The sequence below is a fragment of the Trichogramma pretiosum genome, unplaced genomic scaffold, assembly GCF_000599845.2.
Source record: "Trichogramma pretiosum strain Unisexual culture from Peru unplaced genomic scaffold, Tpre_2.0 scaffold88, whole genome shotgun sequence".
NCBI classification, from domain to species: Eukaryota; Metazoa; Arthropoda; class Insecta; order Hymenoptera; family Trichogrammatidae; genus Trichogramma; species Trichogramma pretiosum.
This window is the reverse complement of record NW_019641671.1, coordinates 393,848-416,299: the sequence shown is the minus strand read 5'-3', so window position 1 is coordinate 416,299 and position 22,452 is coordinate 393,848. Positions and strand designations below refer to the sequence as shown.

Here is a 22,452-nt window from a genome sequence, read left to right as displayed (position 1 = left end):
TCAAAATTCGTTGCATACTACTCCCTACGGTCATATGCGGTATTATAAGTCATTTAACTTTCACTGTAATCGTTACCAAAAAAAAATCGAGAAACAGGAAAGTTAAAGATTAAATTCGATTTGAATCAACTAATAATTTTTTGCGGGACATAGAGCATAGATAAGCACGCTCAAATTTACAGCCTATTTCGACTTTGTGACAGCAATTTTCCTCCTGATTGAAGAATTTTCTTAATTCAAATTAGGTTAAACTTCCACGACTAATTTAGCCGTTCTAAGTAGGGTTGAGTGAAAAACGCCTTTTTTTGAAAATCGCTTAGTAATAGTGTAAAAAGTTAGTCTTTTGTCATAAAAAAAAGGCTGAAAAATATGTTGGAAAGATATTATGGGTCAGGAGCCCAAATTTTACTTGGTTCCTTTCCGGGCGTATTATAAGCCATTTTTTCACGAATTTTTCTTTATTTTACTTTTTACATTGATTAGCGGCCAGAAGTACAGTTTTCAACTAAATCAGACGCGGAAGCCACAAATCTCTTTGTTTCTAGTGTATTTTTTGCGAGGTTAATACAGCGAACTTCTAATATGATTTCGAAAAATTCTGCACGTAGTAGAAATTAGGTATTTTTGGGAGCTTGAACAAAACTGTTTACATGGCTGTAACTCCTGAACGATTGAATATGTACGGAAACAATTTTTATTTCCTCTCTGTGGTATAGTACTCTTGACATATGCTTGACATGTGTAGCGCTGCGTTGCTATGCTATCACGCGTGCAAACCGATAGCACCCGAACAGTCAGTGCTGGCCCTTTATAAAAGCCACACTCACATTCCTGAAAGACATGTAAGGTATATGCCCCTATTTTCGATCAGTTAGGCCCTAATTTCGATCAAATTTAAATCAATTTTTTACATAGGATTGAAACTTGATATCTGATTTTGAATAATGTATTTCTGTTGAAGATGTTCGATTCATTGAGCCAATAATTTAAAAAAATGTTCTTACGTACAATTAAGTTTTTAATATTAATTATTGATCGAATAGAGGGACATGATCGAAAATAGGGGCATATACCTTAATCTCCTTATGTTATTAATAAATACTTTACATTACTACTAACCAGTGGTCTAATATAGTGGTTATTATAAATAAGACATGTGTAAAAAATAAAGTTTACAGGGCACGTGGAGAGTGAAAGTGATGAGTAAAGACGAAAAGGAAAAAAGTGGTGTTTCGTGGATATATTTAAAAAAAAAGAGGAAATGATAGAAGAACTCATCGTGGCATCGAAATTGACGATAATTCGACTAGAGACGAATTGCGAAGCACGTTAGAGGAACTAGTGAAACAGGAAATAATTGATCAACTGAAAATAGTTAAAACGGACGAATGATAAGAAAAAAGAAAACGCCGAAAGAAAAATCGATTCAAGCGCTGCGGTTTATAGTGAGAACAGCGATACTGATAGTGACAGTGACTGTGACTCAGTTAGCACAATGGCAGAAAACGCGCTCAAGTTTAATTTAGACAAAGACAATTGGGCCACGTTTATAGAGAGGCTGAAAGTATGGTTCGCAATCAAAGATACCAAAGATGAGAAAAAAAGCGTAAACTTGCTAAATAGACTATCACGCTTATCAGAAATCTATCTACTCCGAAGAAAAACAGCAACGAAATCGTATGAAGATGTCAGATCACTTGGATCCCAAGCCATCCGAAGTGATGCAACGTTGCGTTTTCAACCAAACAAGGCAAAAAGACAATGAATCGGTTGCAGACTTTGCAGTGCATCTAAAAAAACTCTAACTGCATTACAACTTTACGAATCTAAGCACGTCGTTGCGGGATCAATTTGTGTGCGGTATAAACGACAATGACACGCGCATCGAATTGTTCAGATGTAATGATTTGAAATTCGACAAAGCAGTTGAAGATGCAACGAGCAGAGAAGAAGTGGTTCAAAACGCTGATAAATCATCGAAAGCTCTCGATCATTCATCAAAATACGAATTGTTGGCCACCAAAAATCGGCCGTATCAGAGTAGCAGAAAGGAATTCAAGCATCAAGTTTAGAAACCGCCAACGACAAAGCAAAGCAACGACATCGAGGCCAAAGAGAAATACTCAGGCCACGCAGATAGACTTTGCTACTGTTGAGGCAAGCCTAAGCGAAACAATGCCAGCATAAACACAAGACGTGCAATTTTTGCAATCGTCAAGGACATCTGGAAGCAGTGTGCTGAGCCAAGCAGCAGTGTCGATGAAATACTTGCACGACAGCAAGAAGACGGATTCTGAAGAAGAAAGCAACGACGAACAAGATGAGCACTATGTGTTCTACACTATGTGTTTTGATTTCACGGGGGTGAGCCCGAGTCATTCAGACCGTTGGCGTCGGACTGGGCTCTCGACTCGAGCGCCGCGCTTCCTCCCGCTGTGGAGCGCGTCGTCACTGTCGTTCGAGAGGTCAACGCGTGAACACTGTTGGCTATTGTGATCCAAGCGACTCGACAATTAAAGCTAGTTTTTTTGTGTGAATCATACTTTGTACACGTAGTTATACTTTCAATTTTGTGAGCTACCGAATAAATAGATTGAGTCATCCTAAGCCGCTTTGAGTCGTGTCATTTTTGAATTGTTCTCCTTCCAATCTTGCTGAACAATATTGGTTCTTTTGGAGCTTGATTCAGTGTGCAAAATGGCGGAGAGTAGAGTGAGATTGGAAAAGTGTAACACAAGTGCGAGCAGAAGCTCTCGTCTAGCTAATTCTGTTATTCTGCCCCCCGGTGTCGTGTATTGTGTCTCATTTCATCGCAGGTGCGGGCCACCATCTGAACAGAAAGCGAGATCAAATCCATTCGAGTGATCGCGCATCACGAATTCGTGCGAAGCGGCCATGTTTTAAGCATGATGCAGGCTTGGAAAAGACGCGCAATGCCGTGTGTGTATGTGTTCGCAACGGCCATATTGGCAAATGGCTCGGCAACTCTGTTCTGCGTTTGGCGTGCTTCTGTGTGACTCAACGCGATTGTGTGTTTGGAGATCCGTGTATGTGTCGACACGGTCGTACGATGTACAGGGGCACTCTCGGACATCTCGATGCGAGCCACAATAACGCGTTTGTGAGGGTATGAGTGTGTGGCGCGGTCCCGCGCAAAGGTTATGGATAGGTTCGAATATGGCTCGGAGTCATGGGGGTATCCGCGTCGCGTAAAGACGTACGAAGATGCGACTCTTCATCGTAATTGCAAGCATGGTAAAATCGGGTGACTTCTTTTGACTCGCGACGTCTCGATACGCGCTTGATCATCCTTCAGCTGGTGGTGTATTGCCGCAGTCATTTATTAGTCATTTTAATGAGTTTGAAATTTTTCATGAGACATTCCTTATTAAATTTTCAATGTTTCGTTAGAGACTTTAAAAATTAAAACTAACGCTTGGAATGTCTGAAAAATAATAGTTATTTTTTAACTTATTAAGTCCCAAGAGGACGTTTTTCAACACTATTCGATCACTTAATTTTTGGTGAAAACTTGGTCAAAAAATATGCGAGTAACTAATTCTATCGTAAAATTTAATGCTTTTTCCAAATTTGATCTCAGATTTTTGAAAAAATATATCAGGTCAAAAGTTAAACTTGATATTATCCAACAAACGTGATTTTGAAAAAAATTTCTTTTTCATTTTTCGAGTTTCCAAATGGAAATCATTTCAAATCTCATAGGTTTTGTGCTAATATCGCGTCCACAATATCTGAACTAATAGTAAGCGGGGTTCCGATTAAAAAAATTAATGTTTAAACACAAAAATGGCGGTCGAAACACGAAAAAATAAATGAAAACTGCTAGAATTTTTCTCAAAAACGAAGGACTAGAGAAATAAGTGTATTTTTTAACTTTATTTTCTTCAATCTAAAACCCGCTAACTTTTAGTTTAGGTATAGAGGAAGCGATATTTGAACAAAACCCCTGTGATTTGAAATGGTTTCCATTTGGAAATTCGAGAAATGAAAAATTTTTTTTTTTAAAACGACGTTTTTTTTTGGATAAAATCAATTTTAACTTTTGACATGAGTCATGATTTGTCTACTGAGCCGACTAGACGTACGTATCTAGATCCCTACTCGTATGGTAAACAAACTGAAATTTTCGCTGTGCACGGGCTTTGAATAAGTTTAACATAACATCGGTCACAGTTTCTATCTACATTATTATTCTGACGAATGTTTGAATCCAACGGTCCGGCTTCCCAAGAAGCCTCGCTTCCCCGAGGATGGTCAATGATTAACAGACGTAGTTGTGATGTTTTCACTTTGACTCGGGAGGTCTTTTACGCATTGCGTTTGACCACCCTGTCTCATTCGCCATCTTACTGCGCACGGTAATCCTGGAAGCCGTCAACTCTCGACCTATACCACTCAGAGCCTGCTGGCCTTCGTACGGGATCGCATGAACAAAAGAATCCATTCATACCGAAACGGTTCGTAAGTGGTAAGAGACGCGTAACCATTTGCCTGGTCATAGGCCCAGATTCCCTCGAGCTGTGCTTACTCGTCTCTTTCGCCTGTTCTGTTTTGTATTTGCTACCTATACCTTTAGAAGCTTTGCTTCTTATTGCAGGACATTGACTTTGAGCTTTGCTCTCACAGGGCAGTTCTGGTACCGACTCTCTAATACTACCCCCCGTCTGATCTTCTGCGCTTCCCAGATTGCTCTGTTCAGACAGGAGACCTGATTGTTTCAGCTGACGCTCCACAGTATCAAGTTGATTCTGTGAACATCAGAGTCGGTGCTGGGCTTCCGCCTCATCACACCCGCATCGAGCGACGGTTACAGTAAGCTAGAGATTTGGATCCGGTGTGAGCACGGCAAGCTTAGCTACTTGTCGTTTTCCTTCTTGATCTCGGTGGATCGTTATCCCATCTACCACCTAGAGTCCAACCCTTGGGTCGATCGTTGATCTTCCCTTGGGAGCAAGGTTCGTATGTAAACTCGAGACTCATCCGCTGACAAGACAAATCTCCGAACTGCTTGGTGCTCCCGCCCTAGGCACCTCTTTTTACTTCTCAGGTGTGAAGTTTGAGAGATCGTCAGCTGAGCTTTCGCTCTTTCTTGTCTCTCTAGCGTTTCGTGATCGGTCGCCGACCCCACCTTTCGCTGTTGGTATGAAGCGCAAAATCGATGTTTCTATCGATGTGACCGGATGATGTACCTTTTCGCGAACTTTTTAAATTCTTTAAAGATCCTCATATCCGAGACTAAGTTTTCCTTAGTGCAAGGCCATGATCCGGTTATCTCAACGGTTACTTTAACGAGTTTCCTTCTCATGCGTTGTACCAGCTGGCACTCGAACAGGATGTGATCTGCTGTTTCAGTTTGTCCGCAATCGCATTCGTCGGTGTCTCGAGTAAAGTTTCTCGCTTTGAATTTAAGCAGGTAATGAGCGAATCCTCCGTGGCCGGTTAAAAACTGTGTGACATAGTAATCCAGCTCAATGCTGTATTCTAATCGTCGCGCGATACTTGGGAAAAACTCATGGGTGGTATGTCAGTCGAGGATGTGTCCCACCGAGTCTGCCACTCTTCCATTAGTCGAGCGTCTACTTGTTTTCTCGCGGCAGTGTTGTTAGCAAGGACTTCCTCGCTTCCAATACGCAGATTTAACACTTCCACTGCTTCTCCCTTCCTTATCTTGTAATAAGCTGCCCCCTGGCAAAATTTCAAATCAATCGGCATCTTTCCCGTACAAACCTGGAGCGCGTCCGTCGGCGCAGTACCGTAGGCTTTCGCCACAGTTCTGAGAACCGAGAGTTGTGCACTCCTTGGTTTGTCGAAATTGCTGGCGTTCGATTTTACTTTTTCGTACCAGCCTGCTGCCGCATACGTTATCTTAAGAATGAAGACACATTCGTAAATCGTACCAAGGCATTTGTATCCCATGCCCCAGTTCGCTTTAGAGGAACGCGTTATTTCATGGAAAGCTGTTGCGCTTTCGTTAGCGACTCTGTTCAGGTGTTCGGTGTAACTCTGCCCCGTGGCCAACACCCAAATATTTCGTTGCCTTGAGACCTTGCAGTGTTTTACCTGTCAGCCTGATGGTTGGCCTTATTTTGCCCATCCGTATCTTTCTCTCTCCTTCATTCTTTAAAAGTATCTGACCTGACTTGGGGATTGATATTTCAAGCTTTCGTTGCTTGCACCAGTTGTCCGCCAAGCCAATTGCTCGATTTCCTTCTCTTTCGAGGGTCCCTCGACTATTTCCTCTGATGACAATCATGACGTCATCTGCGTACGCTAGTGCTGGAATGCCTTCCGTCTCTAAAAGATTCAGAAGACCGTCCAGCTGAAGGTTCCACGCCACAGGACCTATGATAGAGCCCTGTGATGCCCCCTTCGTTGCGTGCTTCGAAGCTTCTGCACAAGAGCTCACGATCGACATTTCCCTTTCGGCGAAATAGTCGATAAGAAGCCTAAACAGATTCATCGGGCAAGATCTTTTTCGCAGTGTATCCATCAGTTCTGGCCACCAAAGATTGTCGAAGGCTCCGGAAATATCGAGCGGGAGTGCGAGAGCGTAGTTGAAGTCATTTTCTTCCACCAGTTGGCGGAGCTTGAGAATAGCGTCTTCCGTGCTTCTCCCCTCCTTGAACCCAAATTGATGTTCCGACTCATGATTCCTTCGATGGATTACACCCTCGGCTCGATCGATAATCAGTCGCTCAAAAGTTTTCCCGATGAGGGAAAGTAAGCAAATCGGCCGATATGATCTCGCCAAGACCTCGTCCTTCTCGGGTTTCAAGATCGGAATCACCACTCCTTTCTTCCACGCGGATGGGATCTTTCCGCTAGCCAGACACTTATTAAAGAGGTCCGTGATCTCAGGTAGGATGGCGAGAGCATTTTTAAGGGCTTCTGGTATCACCCTATCTGCCCCTGGACTCTTCCCGGAGGTGTTCCGTTGCATTGCGTTCCATACTTCTCGACAAGTAAAGTCGGCGGCATCCTGGCCGTCTGATGGTGCACCTGCTTTAGCCTGCAACCTTCGTTGCGGTCTGTTGTGACTCCTCGGTGAATCGTCAGGGACTAGTGCGTCCAGAAGTTCCGTTGCTGTCTCCGCCCAGCTCTGTGTCATGGACTCGTCAGATCTTCGTAACGACGAAAGAGGTTGCCTTTGTTTCATCTTGCCAGCACCGATCTTTTACGGAAGTCCCCATACAATTCTCACTACTAACTTTGGTGACGAAGGTTTGCCAACTTTCTTTCTTGGTCGTTCGAATCTCGTTTTGATATCACCTCCTCTGGATTCGGTACATTCTCCTTGCCTGCTGAATCGATTGGGCACTCCTTCCTCCCGTCAAACTTGCAACATACCGCCTTCTCAACTTTTCGGTCTTCTTTTTTGCGATCCTCAAGCTGCCGATCCACCACGCCTGCTGCTTGTACTTCCCTGTACTCGTGGGAATCGCATCGTTGCAAGCTTTGACTATACCATCACTGATAGCGTTCGCTATTTTATTCACATCATCCGCATGTTCAGTGATAGTCGCCCTGATGTTGTTTTTCGATTCGAGCAGTGACGCAACGTTAACGCAAAATCTAGCGTCGCACTTGGGTGTCTCCACTTCGTCTTCAAAGGAGAACTCCATCCTGATCGGTCGGTGGTCACTTTGGCCCCAGGTTTCAACCCGCCAAAGTTTGAGTTTACTTGCGATCCCAGGAGACGCAAATGTTGCATCTATGAATGATGCCCCTTTCACCGTTTGAAAGGTGGGTACGCCTCTGTTTTTGATTAAAACTACTAAGCCACTTTCCGCGAGGAAGCGTTCAAATTCCTCCCCATTCTCGTTCGTGGTGCTAGCGCCCCACATTGGTGACCTGGCGTTGAGATCCGCGCAGATCACAATCTCTCTGTTCCCGCGGGAGTCCACGATATTCTTTAGTTTCCTAACGAATTCGTCTGTACTCAAGCTGTATTTACAGTAGAGACTAACGAGAATGAGTGTTCCGAAACTCCCGGTCAGTTCAGCGCACGAGATGTTCGCCTCAGAAAATTCCGTCATTTTCATGATCGTAATTTCCTTATTGAAGCTAATGATAGCTGCTCCCGTTGCGGGCTTATCGTAAATCGAGGTCACTCCAAGTCCGAACCCAGTGACTTTCCCGTGAGAAGTTGCTGGTTCGAGGATCGCTAACAAATCAGCTCGTGTGCTGACCGCGTGAAGCCGTACTTCATCATTGACCGCCTTGGCGCGTGCTGCGTTAATTTGAAGGATGACAAGTCTATTTCCGGTTTGATCTGCATTCTCCGCAGCTCTCGGTTCGTTGTCATCTTCGTTCGCGACTGCGAGTGCGCGTGGGCGTTTAAGTGAGCGCCTCTTGGGCCTCCGCCTTGCGTTTTCTCGCTCCATCCTTTCTTTCTGTGTTTGATTCGTGCTCGTGCGTGCTTCGTGCGTTCGTGGGTGTGTGTGTGTGCGTGTGTGTGTGTGCGTGTTGTCAAGCCGTGATGAGATTGTCCTTATCCAATGTTACTCGTGGTTTCCCACGTTCTCGAGTCATTCTTTCAGTAGGTTGCCTTTTGCCTGATTGCCTACTGAAAGTCGGTCTGATCCCTAGTAGGATCAATAGGATCCCTAGTAGGACCGCCCTTAGGATAATAAATAAAACCAGATAGAGAAAAAATAGTAAAGAGTTAGGAAGAAAAGTTTAATCTGTTTTTGTAATTCACGGCTGTCACCCCGTGCTCTCGTGTAAAAAAGGTCACTGCTTGATTAGTCGGTGACCTTTTGCTTTCGCAACGCATGACAGAATCTATGTGGCCGATTGCCTGGACTGATTGCCTTACAGATAAGTTAGGATTATTTACAATATTCCCGTGAGGACTTGGTAGTCTTCCGAGCACGCAATACTCGAAAAGGCGGCTTTTTATTCTTTATTGTCGCACCTTCCGAACGCAATACTCCGTCGAAGGCTTTTTATTCTCAAAGGCCTTTTCAGGAACGCTAGACATCCTGAGGTTCTCATTCCTCGGATCCGCGAGCAGCATCGCCTTGAGTTTTGTTTCGCAAGTTTGCTTGACTTGTCCATGACCCACCGTCGAGTCCTTCCGGGTGTCGCGAAAATACTTTGTGCTTTGGGGCACGTCCGCTTTAGGAGCCATTTCGTCTAAGACATCGACTCGCGGATTTGCAGTGGGGACATTCGTCGGAGTCGACACCCTTCGATTCCGTGCTAGTCTTTAGCTTCAGTGAGTTGACCATCCCGCAGAGCTCTTCGAAATCACCGCTCGGCGACACGTTGCTCTCTGCAGTCTGAACAATCCACTTTGGCCGTAAACATCGAGTGATCTCTGCAGGCAGAAGTCATCGAATCGCGAGGGCTCAGGCGGATATGTGAAATTTTTAATGGTCTTCTCCCGTTGCGGTTGGTTCATTAAAGTTTCTCCGTCTTTGCCGGTTAGCCTTGTCACTTCGGCCGTCTCAATGGGCGTCTCCGAATACCATGTGTATTGTTCGATCATCCACTGAGCCGTTGACATTTAGCAGGCGCTTAACGAGTTAAGCTTCGGGGACCCAGCGACATCGGCACTTATGACCTTCGGGTATTCCTTGCTTCTACCGATCCGGAGAACCCGGATGGTTCACACACATGTGGTGCTCGTGGTAGCGGCAAGTACCCATTAGTGGCCATTTCGCTAAATGGTCAACGATTAACTCGCAAGAAAAGAAAAAGAAATGCTAATGGCCTCGAGTTGCCAAAGCAGTTAACCAAGTGCCAATCAACCATTCGTGACTACTGGCTTGGCGCGCCAGCCGATATCACGACAAGCAACACCTTCAGTTCCCTCGAAGAAGAGGATGTAGAGAAAAGCACGGAAGATGAATCTTCCCCTGCCATCGCTCCTATAAAAAAACCTCTACCAATATTTGTCTGTAAGGTAATGGACTTAAAACCCCTCATATCACTCCTGGACACGACTGCCAAGGACAAATATACCAGCAAGCTCACAGGAAAAGATACAGTAAAAATCCAACTTCACCTCCCTGAACTCTATATACCCATCATAGAAAGCCTTAAAAGTAAAAAAACTGAGTTTTATACTTATCAAAGGAAACAGGACAAACCATTTAGAGTAGTTGCACCTGCGTAAGATGCACCCCTCAGTTGATCAAGAACTTATCAAAGAAGCAATTACAACTCTAGTCTACAATGTTCTTCGCGTAGAAAATATGAAATCCAAAAACCGCTCACACCCTATGCCTTTGTTTTACATAGATATCGAGTTGAACGCCAATAGCAAAAAGATTCTCAAAGAGAAAAGGCTACTGAATTGCGTGGTCAGCTTTGAACCTCCTCACAAGAGGAAGGAAATCCCTCAATGCTACAAGTGTCAAGAATTCGGACACACCAAAAAGTACTGCTACAAGGTTCCTGTATGTGTGAAGTGTGCCCAGCACCATGATTCTACAGCTTGCCCAACAAAGGACAAAAAATATATATTTTTTTTTTATATTTATAGTGCTTGCGCCCGTTAGGGCATTGCACTTACTTTAATCTCAATATTAGTTAAAAAGCACAGAAAATCTTTACAGATGTGACCTGCGCCAATTGCGAAGGTAGGCATCCTGCAAGTTATAGAGGCTGCCCTGCATACTAAAAGTTCCGGCAAAGGATGCACCCTCAGCGTTCACCAACTGTTAATCAGCGTCAAAACTTGACGGCTAGACATCCCGCTAGTAGCTTTTTTCGATCCGACATAACGTACGCACAAAAGGCTGCCGCAAACGACGGTCCCAACGTACGCCCGAACGCACGAGCTCAAAATGACAACAACAATTATACGTCGGATATTAACTCACGTGTAAACAAACTTGAGGAGTTAATGAACCAAATGATGTCTCGGATTGACACACTAATCAACCTGTTAACAAATGTAATATCGAATAACAACTCAAGACAAAATGGAGCTTAAAATAGTAGTCTGGAATGCAAACGGTCTTTCTGAGCGATATCTCGAGCTCAAGACCTATATGTATCACGACGTTGACATTGCGCTCGTGTCTGAAACTTACTTTAATAACAAAAATTACTTAAAAATAAAAAACTATGAAACTTACTGCTCAAACTTTCCCGATAACGAGGCTCGTGGAGGTACAACGGTAATAATTAAAACATCAATCAAGCACCATGAGGAATCGCGGACGAGCGAGGCTTATCTACAGGCTAGTAGTGTAGTAATTGAGGATAAAGAAGGGAGCCGGACTGTTGCGGCCGTATACTGTCCTCCCGGAATATCTGTTAGCCGGGATCATTTTGTCGGTTTTTTTGAGATGCTCAGTAGAAGATTCGTTGCAGCTGGCGACTATAATGCTAAACAACCGTGGTGGGGCTCTCGAGCTAATACACCCAACGCAAGAGGACGATGTATGCTTTCAGTGATTCAGGAAAAAACATTTTCGGTAGTGGCAACAGGTGAACCCACGTACTGGCTCACCAACACGAGAAAAATTCCAGATCTTATTGATTTTGCGATCACTGGGGGGCTCAGTCCGGAGCTCTGCAGTGCAAAATCGTGCGCTGATCTTTCATCGGATCATTCCCCAGTATTTATTTATATAGCCAAGAATTTCTCTTCTGCATATAAACCGGAACCTCTGCGTACTGATAAGGAACTCGATGCAGCTATTGAAATGTTATACACTTGTATTTAAGCAGCCGCTAGCTATGCAACTCCGCCAATTAATAGCAGAGCAAAATCACAGTTCCTACCATATAAAATCAAAGCACTTATCAAAGAAAAAAGAAATCTACGGAGCATATTGCAAAGAACGAGAGCTCCAATCGATAAGGCTAAATTAAACAAATCAACTAAAAATCTTAAGCAAAAATTAATAGAATTCAGAAACGAGAGTGTAGAGAAATTCCTCACCCTCATAACGGCGGACAAAACCGCGGACTACTCGTTATGGAAGGCGACCAAATACCTCAAGAGGCCGAAGCAACACGTCCCTCCTATACTAAAACCGGATAATTAGTGGGCAAGGACGGATAAAGTAAATTTATTCACTGAACACTTAAAAAGCACCTTTGTTCCTCTAGATAGGATGATCTCTATAGAGCAGGAGGAGGAGATACTAGGCAACGCTACTTCACAAAATAATTTACATGACAGTGCGATTCATATAGAATTAGATGAAATCGCACAAATTATCACAAGTCTAAAAAATAAGAAAGCTCCAGGATATGACGGCATCACGGGAAGGATGTTTAAAGAGTTGCCCCTGAAAGCTCTCAGATTTATCACCATCATTATAAATGCGTCTTTTCGTCTGAATTATTTTCGCAAGCAGCTCAAGGCTGCCCAAGTAATTCTGATTGAAAAGCCTGGCAAAGACCCTCCTGCAGTCTCGTCATATAGACCCATAAGTCTACTGCCCGTTTTGTCAAAAATCATTGAGTCCACAATTTCACGTAGATTAAACAAGATCATCGTAGAGAACTCACTCGTACCAGACTATCAATTCGGTTTTCGAGGCAAGCACTCAACTATAGAGCAAGTAAACAGAATCACATCTTATATAAGAAGTACTTTTGAAAGAAAGGAATACTGCAATGCAGTTTTCCTCGACATATCCCAGGCCTTCGACAGGGTGTGGCATGAAGGACTACTAAATAAACTAAAAAAATGCCTTCCCAGCAAATTATTTGCGCTACTTAAGTCTTACTTACAAGATAGAACGTTCAGAGTTCAGTATGGCGGTCATTACTCTTCGTTCTATCCCATCCAAGCCGGTGTGCCACAGGGTAGTATCCTCGGTCCAACGATTTACTTACTGTTTACAGCGAATTTCCCTGAGGTCCAGGATATCACCGTAGCTACATATGCGGATGACACGGCCCTCTTGTACTTCAATAAAGATAATCAAGCTGCTTCAGTGACGATGTAGAGCTTCTTAGATATAGCCGAAGATTGGTTCAAAATTTGGCGAATAAAAGTGAACGAAGAAAAATCAACGAACATCACTTTCACGCTATGTAAAAGCACTTGCCCTCCAATCAAATTTAACAATAAAAATATCGCACAAGACCAGCAGATAAAATATCTTGGAATGCATCTCGACCGGAGGCTTACATGGCGCACTCACATATGGAGTAAAAGGAAACATCTGAATCTAAAAATTAAAAAGTTATACTGGCTCTTGGGAAGAAAGTCTCAGCTAAGTATTGACAACAAAATTCGGCTATATTTAGCCGTAATCAAACCCGTGGGGTACAGCAGCAAAATCTAACACAGATATTTTTGAAAGACTTCAAAACAAGGTCTTACGTACCATAGTCGATGCGCCCTGGTACGTACCAAATGACTACTTAAGAAAGGACTTGAGGATTCGTACAGTGCAAGAAGAGATCAAGAGCTTCTACAAACGATATGACCGCAGACTCCAGTCTCACCCGAACCACCTAGCAAGAGCTCTTCACGAGTCAAACATGAACCGTCAGTCTCGATTGTCAAAGAGCAGGCAGATCGAGGCGTGAATTGCTTTATAAAACTTTGCTATAAACAAAATAAAACAAAATACTTTACGCTTTAAGTTACTAGTTTACGAGCGCAGTCATCGGGATGTCGCTCGGGTTGATATTGCCTGGTAGTATGGATATTGTAAATCTTAAAAAAAAAAATAAATAAAAAAAAGTACTTATTGTCCTATCTGGACAGATTGTACTTTATTTCAAAAAAAAAAAAAAAAAACTTGACATGATCATTTTTTCGAAAATCTGAGATCAAATTCTACAAGGGCATTAAATTTTACATTAGAATTAGTTACTTGCATGTTTTTAAAAGCCCCTTTTTCACAAAAAATACAGTGGCAGTAGAAAGTGTTGAACAAACGTTCTTTTGGGACTCAATGTGTTTGAGAACGCCATCGCTAGAGGGTGTCGACTCACGAAGTCGCACGCGCAATCAAAGTAGGTGGGTTCTCTGCATAACTTAAAGCTCGGCTCACCGCATTGTGTGAATCGCTGGCAGAAGCTAGAGGTAGGTGCAAGGACGCTTGAGTTCGCGGTCGAAGAGATTTATCTCTTGGCTAGCTGCGAGCTTACAGTGCTGTCGGTCAGAGAATTCGTTCTCGGCTCGCTGACGACGCTTGTAAAGTGACAGTCGTAGGGACAACCCAAGCTCGCTGTCGCTCAAGTGTTCCTTGTAGCCTGCCAGCTAGCTAAGTTGCCTTTGGAAAAGCGCGGCTCTTACGACGTACGGTAAGAGTCGGCTATTTACATTCGGCGTCGCTGAAAAATCAATATCTCGAGCCGTACTAAGAGATTGATCGGGCCTAGCTTATTGAAATACAACTATTTTTTTGTTATCTTTTGTACATATATTTCACATTTGACTTTAAATAAACATTATTATTTTTTATAATAAATACAATTCTTAAAATTATTCACCCTTCCAACGCAGCAGATCAAATAAGTCAAGGTTTTATTGTTTTTGACCTTTAACAAAAAAAAAAACAATTATTAAAAAACTTGAAATGTTCCTGTATCACAGAGCATACTATAGAGGTTCATTTTGACTTCAAAATTAAATTATATAATCTCGCTGTTAGCGGACTAGGTTTTTTGATTTTTTTTTCATTCAAAACGTTAGATCTTAGGTTACGAAAAATCTCAGAGTTATCTTTAGGAAGACAAATAAAAGTCTGAAAGTTTAATTTAATGAATGTAGTTTGATTAAGACAACAAAATTCAATATTTGATAAATAAAATTATTGACGATTTACGTGCAATCGTACTGTACGAAACGAAACGGAGCAACTAATTGAAAAGGTACTCGAGCAAGAGGTGGAATGGCTGGGTTGCAAATGAAATAACCAGGATAATTTTACTAATTGCTCAGATCGAGCTTATTATTAATAAGAAAAAAGGAATAAATTAAGTTGGCGGTGAAGTACAACCAATGACTTGAAATATGACCTGGTAGATGAATACCCCGATTTGGTTATGTATCCTGAAGACTGGACCGGACCTAGCGGCTGGAGCACATGCGGACACAGAACAGAGTAGCAATGAGATGCTTGAGAGGGCTCTCTCTTCGCGCGATCCGCACGGCACCGAGGCAAGCTTAACAATGAGTCGAAGCGGGCCCAGACTGCAGGACTCCAAATCACGCATATTTCTGCGCATCTTATCGGGCATCGCGATAGTATCGACGCACAGAGCGTGGATGCCTGAACAAAAATAAAACAATGATCAAAATTAAAAAAAAAAAAATATATATATAAATGAAAAAACCAGCTGTTTATGAACCGCTGCAAGACATGAAACATCTTTGTCAATTAATTGATGAATGACAAGCTGAAAGTTGAGTAAAGGACATTTATCAATCGAGTAATAATAAAATAAAATAACAAAATTTAAATACGTAAAAAACAAAAAAATCCAAAAACATTAATCATACCAGTAATAGTCAAAACAAAACACCAAACTTAAATCTAAAAGATGAAGAAATAAAAAGAAAACTCTGAAAATCCCAATGTTGAGATTTTCTGAGTTTTCTTCTGATTTCTTAATTTTTCAGTTTCTAGTTTGGTGGTTTCTTTTTATTTTTATGATTCCCAGCTTTTTTATGTGATAATATAATAGATAAAAAATGTATAACATTGTATAGTAAATAGCATTATTTCAAAAATATTTAATCAGCTAATGAATATTACTAAACAAATATCAAATTCTTACTGAGCTTTTCATTTGGATTAATTGCTCAGAAATATATATTGCCTATTTAAAGATTTATAAATGAATTTATCTTACCAACATCTTTATCAGATGCATTAGGTGCAGCTAGGGCAAATCTTATAGTATATCTATGATTGACTTTCGCTGGAACCATATGTAACTTCCCAGATGCATTAATTGCACTTAAAAATTTTTGATTCAATGTGTCAGATCCCTTTATCCGAAAACATACTAATCCAAGCTGAAAAAAGTTCAAATTGTGTACTACTTTTGCACACCCAGGTTTTTATAGGTATTTATTTACTTTGGATTTTTAAAGCAAAACATTTGCTTGACGAGGGAAAAAAAATTTTTCCTTAAACGTTATAAAAAAAAAAAATAAATAATTGGATTAATATGAAATAAATATGTGAGGCCTAGAGTTGATTTACATCAGCACTCATGACCTTGAAAACAAGGTATTTTTTTTGGGCTTAGTTTATTTAGATAAAAAAAAATGTATTACAATACATTTGCGGATTTTGCTACATATGTTATGTAAGACAAAGGTGGGGAAAGAAATATATAATGTATAAAACAAGAAGTATGAAAGGCCCATCGCTGTAAAGGCAAAAACTTACGCGCTGCGCCATGACGCATGTTACAACGAAGGAGCAGTGGAAGTCGTATAAAAGCAGTGACCCCCCGTTTAGCCTTGGGTTCAAGGGTGGGCTGGTCTGCTCTTTGCTCACGGGCTCGTCGTGTGTACGAAACTCACCACTCAGAGAGGAGCATCAAATTGCGTACGCCTGGAATCCTCACCTTTCAGGAGTCTTGCCCACAAACGTTTTATGAAAGTTGTCAAAAAAGTTTCATAAGAAACAATTCTGAAAGGTTTCAGGAAAACTTTTGAATCCTTACACAATTATCGACACAGGAACGTATTATTAAAGTCATCAAAAACCTTTTAGATATGTTTCCAGGAAACCAAACATTTTTTAAATAAATCTTGCGAAGAAACCTTTCTGAAGTGAATGTTGTCAAAAACTTTTCAGATGCGTTTCAAAGAGAACAAAAATGTTCGAAATTGAACCTTGCCCCAAAATCTTAATAGAATGTTTCAGAAATATATTTTGAAACGTTTCTGAATGTTCGACACAGAAACATTTCGTGAAAATTGTCACAAACTTTTCGGAAATGTTTTAAAGAAAACGAAAATTTTTGAAAACAATTCTTGCCTAGAAACCTTCATGAAATGTTTCAAAAATATATTTTGAAATGTTTCTGAATGTTCGACACAGAAACATTTCGTGAAAGTTGTCAAAAACTTTTCAGAAATGTTTCAAAGAAAACAAAAATTTTCGAAAATATTCCTTGACCACAAATCTTTATGAAATGTTTCAGAAAAATATTTGGAAACGTTTCTGAATGTTCGACATAGAAACATTTCGTGAAAATTGTCAAAAACTTTTTAGAAACGTTTCAAAGAAAACATACAATTCTTTGAAAAAAATTGTTTGCTAAGAAACCTTTCTGAAATGTTTTAAAAATATTTCTTGAAATGTTTCAATGTGGACAATCATGAAACATTTCATGAATCGTATCAGAAACTTTTCTGAAACCTCTCATTGAAACATTTCAAAGAAAAGTTTCAGTTATCATTATGAAATGTGTCCAAAACTTTTCAGAAACTTTTTAATGAAAAGTTTCAATAAAAACCTTTCTGAAATATAGTATGCTGTGTGAGTTACGATGAAATTTTTTTGAAATGTTTTCTAAAATGTGACTTTGAAACATTTCTGATAGGTTTTTGAAAAGTTTCTGAAATTTTTCTGAAAGGTTTCTGAAAGGGTTTTGATAAGTTTTTTTATTCACATACTCATAGATTTGAAACTTTTCAGAAACCTTTCAGAAATGTTTCAAAGTTATGTTTCAAGAAAAACTTCAGAAAGGTTTAATCGAAATGTTTCAGACAGAAAAAATGAGCGGACATAGTAAACTTTTCTGAAAGCTTTCAATGAAAACATTCTGACAAGTCCGATTCTTGTCATTGAAAGCTTTCTGAAAACTTTCTGAAATATTTCGTGCTGTGTGGGCATCGTCGAGCAGTGACTGAATGGGGACTTATGGGCAGCGAGCGAGAGTTGCGCTGATTCACAATGTGCTAGTGCTTGTTACACAACTGATAGACTGCCGATAGCCAAAGAGTTCGTGTATGTGTGCGTGCTCAACGTTGTTGTACCTGAAAAGGACCTTGCAGCTTTGCTCGTCTACCCTTGTTTATTTCGAGTCCACATCTGGCCAAGTGGTTGACCATTTGCGAGATACCTATTGTAAGTCACCGTTGATTTCTCGGTGTACAGCATTCAATGATTTAGGAGTCATTCGTGTGACAGTAAAACACAATTTTTTTCTTTTCACACGATCCTATGCTAGTCCTTAATATTAGGCAGTTTCCCCTCTTTTACCCGTTCGCAGTTACCAGTGGATGTCGTCTCGAGTGGACATACTTTTACTTGAGGTATAATCCATCACACATACCACGGTGCATTGACCAGACACCACAGTGTTTTTTGGACTTGCAGTACTTCATAGTTGGATACTGTATGTCCAGATTGGCTTAGGAACCGTCTTTTAGAGTATAAGTTTGTTATCAAGAGAAATCGCTGACTTTCTGCCCAGCAACCAGTACATTTTACGTAGCTTTAAGCCTAGTGGTTTTCTTTTCAGCCAGATGAGAGCTTTTCAAGTCAGACGGTGGTCTAGATTCAAGCTAAACTATTTAACATCAGGGCTTTGTAGTACAAGAGTTTGGTTAAACTTTACTCCAAGACAATCTTCTTTGCGTAAGGTGAAGGTAATAAGCATGTGCATGATCCGATTTTTTTTTCGTTGATGCGAATACGCCAGCTTCTTGACAATGTTTCGATTTTCTGCAAGTGGAGTTGCAAGTTCTCTCAGACTCTGCTAGGATTTGCGTTTGAGCTTAGCAAGGCCGAGTCATCTACCCATGACGCCGTCATTATATTTTTAGCAGATACAACGTAGGCCCGAGAACACAACCTTGAGGCATTCCCGCTTTCATTTCGTAGATGTCCTTAACGTGGTTGTTTACTCTTAATTGGAATATTCTTCATTCGAGGTATGTTGTTAGCATCTCTTTGAAGCATTTGGGGAAGTTTTTCTTGACTTATATATCAGGCTCTGGTGTAAGATCTTGTTATTGGCCTGCGCAACGTCGAAGAAAATAACGGAATAGCATTTCTTGGGTTTAAAGGCTCTTCATATTTCCAATGTTATCCAATTTATCTGTTCGATGGTAGAGTGTTGTTGTCGGAAATCAAATTCATCTAGAGAAATCAGATTTTTTTGCAGTTATTATAGGTTTTAATCTATTCAGAAATAATGTTTCGCAGATCTTGGGGCATACGAGGTAGTACGCTGATTGGCCGTAAAATAGTTCAAATGCGTACGCGACCATCTTGACTCGGCCGATTAGGTCTTCACATCACGAGATACGAGCGTCGAGAGCGCGCCTGGTGGGAAAAACTGCATTAAAGTAAAATCGAAAATTCATGATAATTTTTACATTCATTTTAATACATAAATTACAAATATACATACCACAACTTTATTGCACAATTCAAATCTACTGTCTTTTTTTACCAATGACTCGAATCGTTTTGCCAATTTTATATGATTCCTGATATATTTCTGTAAACCTGATATCCCATAGTTTCGTATCACGAACCATAGTTTCAAGGAACGAAATCGGCGACTCAATGGTATGCTCCAATGTCTGAAAATTTTAATCATATGTTTATTTAGTTTTGAGAGATAAGAGTACAATATTCCGAAAAAATAAGATAAAAGTACAAGATAGGATTGACTTGAATTATGACATGACTTTGGTCACGGATCATTACCAACATTTTTTTGGGGTCTCCAGGAACCTAATAAAAAAACTCCCTATGCTTAGTTTTATTGAATGGACCATAGAGCCCATTTTAAAAGTGGTTTTTTCTTTTATTTAAAAATGTTTGATATTTTCTGTGTCAAGATAGGAGCACTTTAACAAAAAAATGGACGGATCAAAAGTTTTGAAATTTTTCAAAGAATTTGTTTACGTTTTTTCAGAATTTTTTGAATCGTCCAATACCCTTTTTCAGAGGTTTTCTAAGTTTCGCAAGAAGAGCATCAAATGGGCCTCATTCAAAAAAATCGAAGGTTTTCAAAACCTTGATTTTACAATCTTAATGTCTTCCATATGCCTAAAAATGTATCACACAAAAATTTTAGCCCATTTAAATAATCTTTACTGTTCGCTCAACGAGCATTTTGATTTCCGATTTAAATAAGATTTGACGTTCAATTTTTTTTCTTTGAATGTCTGAGCCAACTCCAAAAAATTTTGACAACTACAAGTGACACGTATTTAGATGCAAAATTTTATCACCTTTCAGAGGCACCTGGCTGAGATTAGTGCATTATTTCAGATATAATGAGCAACTTTGTGCCGAAAAACGTGGTTTTTGTGTCAATCGAGAATAGTGCATTCGTTTCTTAAAAAAAAAACGGCTCAGCACAATCACCTATTAAAATAATGTCAATGCATCGTTTGATAAGTTTTTGTCTCGCCTTTCCACTCCATATTTAGATTTTTAAACGGGATTAATTCGGCCGAGATACAGCTGTTTTTGCGGGATCTGTTTTTGTAGCTGAAAATTCAGTAGTTCAGCTTCGGGTTCTCAAGAAATCACATTTTTTCTTTTTCTTTACTGTATTCAGAAAAATCTGTAGAAGCTACTGGAACGAAATTTACGCTGATTTTTTCGGAGTAACTGTTGCAAAATTTTGGCGTCAATTTTATGCCGGTAGCCTCTATAGATTTCTTCTATAGATTACGAGATATGATCGGCAAAAGCGCCGAGCGTGCCCATAGTGCGCAAAGTTGGAAGTAAAGATAGGTCGAAACTTGTGTCTCCTCGCGTATTATTGTAAATCTTCGCCCATTGGGCAATTTAAAGTGGTTTTCCGGCCAATTGAAAAGATTTTTTAAATCACTACTTTGCTTGGAGTGGGTTTGCTTTTTAAGAAACTATCGCCCGATTTTATGACTTTTTGCTTATAGTCTGCTTTTACCCTTACGAGCCTGAGGGCTACAACGCTAAAATAAAACAGAAAGTGAAGCCCTTTGCTTCAAGTAACGCGGACCCTGCCACTGAGTCAAAAGTTTTTGTACCTAGTTGTCCCTGTTTTTCGCCTCCGTGAAGTCTTGTTTAGCAATTACTTTTCTGTCGCTCGTTGTCCTTTTGCATCTTCGGTTTTAGTTAACCTTATTCCGGGCTCTTATTCGACACGGGGAGAAGGATATAGTATCTTGCCCAGACAGTGTGGGCAACCTTGCTCTGAAGATCAAGGAGATTATCCCAAGGGTTTGAACCCAAGTCAAGTTATCGCAATTTTGAACGCCTGGAAGTTGGCTAGGACCGAGACAGAGTTGGCTGGGCAGAGCTCTGAGATACGGGCAATTCACCCTAAATAACTTCCGCCCTGATTCCCTGTGGAAGACGGAATCTTGGGCATGCTTTCCTGAACACTTTTGGGTATCAATTCTTAATTCCTCGGTGCCAATCATCTCAACGAATAGATCAGCTGACTGTCTCAGATCTCGAAGACGAGGAGGACGATGAAAAAGAGGAAGAAGTGGGTGCGAAGATACCCACGAACACAATGACGCCCGCTACGACGAGTTCACCAGTGACATATACGACTTCGACTACCCAGCACATGGCCGCACGGAGCAGTCCAACCACTACCGTGTCTGCACAATTTACGATGGCACCATCGATAGGATGAGTCGATGGCGGGGCTGAGCTTCAGCGAGCGAGACAGCATCTGGGTCCAAACGCCACCGTTAGGAGTCGCATGTTTAGCGGCTGACGGACAAGGCTCATCACGATACAATCTCCCGCGTTTGGGTGCTGAAGAAAGGACTTAGCCTAGCAATACGACCCGAACTACATGGCGAACTCGCCGAAAAGAAATCAGTTATACCCAGGGTGACCGTAAAGATAAACCGGTAGTGAAGATCGATGACGAAGAACAAAAGCGAAGAGATAGGGTGGGAGACCGAAGATCAAATAGAGCAGATGTAGATCGGACGAATCGCCAAAGGAATCGGGGACGATCGGACGAACAAGAACCGGAACCCGAGACAGAAGACGATGAAGGGTCGATCATAAGAAAAGTGGGGCTCGAGAAGACTAGAGGGTCTAATTTGGACCGAAGAAACCAAAGGAACGACCGGGATGCGTCCTATAAACGCGAGAAACGATCGTCCTATCGGGCCCCGAGACGATTTATCCGAATGACAGGCCTACAGGCCACGAAGGTTCTGCAAAGTTGGCAATTGTCATTCGATGGCGAGAACCGGAAGGAACCCTGGAATTTCCTCGAAAATGTGCGAGATTGCAGGGCGAGCAACGACAACCCTACAGATAAGCTGCTTAACGCCATGCCCGCTGTTCTCAAGGGCAAGTCCCAAAGGTGGTTCCACGAGAACAAGCGGGACTTAATGACCTGGATCCAATTTCAGAAGGCCTTCGAAGCTCGATACGTGAAAATGCTTTGCAACACAACGATTCGGCGGGATATTGATCGCCGTACCCAGGCAAAGGGCAAAAAATTGCCGATTACGCAGATTATTTTCTTCAACTTGTAAGATATCTGAAACAACGC

General features: G+C 41.2%; 1 protein-coding gene across 1 annotated transcript in view; it reads right to left on the bottom strand.

The window, feature by feature from the left end:
- The window catches only part of LOC106652664 (aromatic-L-amino-acid decarboxylase-like), a 259,293-nt gene that overhangs the window by 26,999 nt on the left and 209,842 nt on the right, over positions 1 to 22,452 (bottom strand). The window contains exons 8-9 of the mRNA XM_014371756.2: positions 19,336 to 19,510; positions 15,808 to 15,973 (exon numbers count right to left, since the gene is read on the bottom strand). Coding sequence (XP_014227242.1) covers positions 15,808 to 15,973; positions 19,336 to 19,510 — 341 coding nt within the window. The remainder of the gene's footprint in view (positions 1 to 15,807; positions 15,974 to 19,335; positions 19,511 to 22,452) is intronic.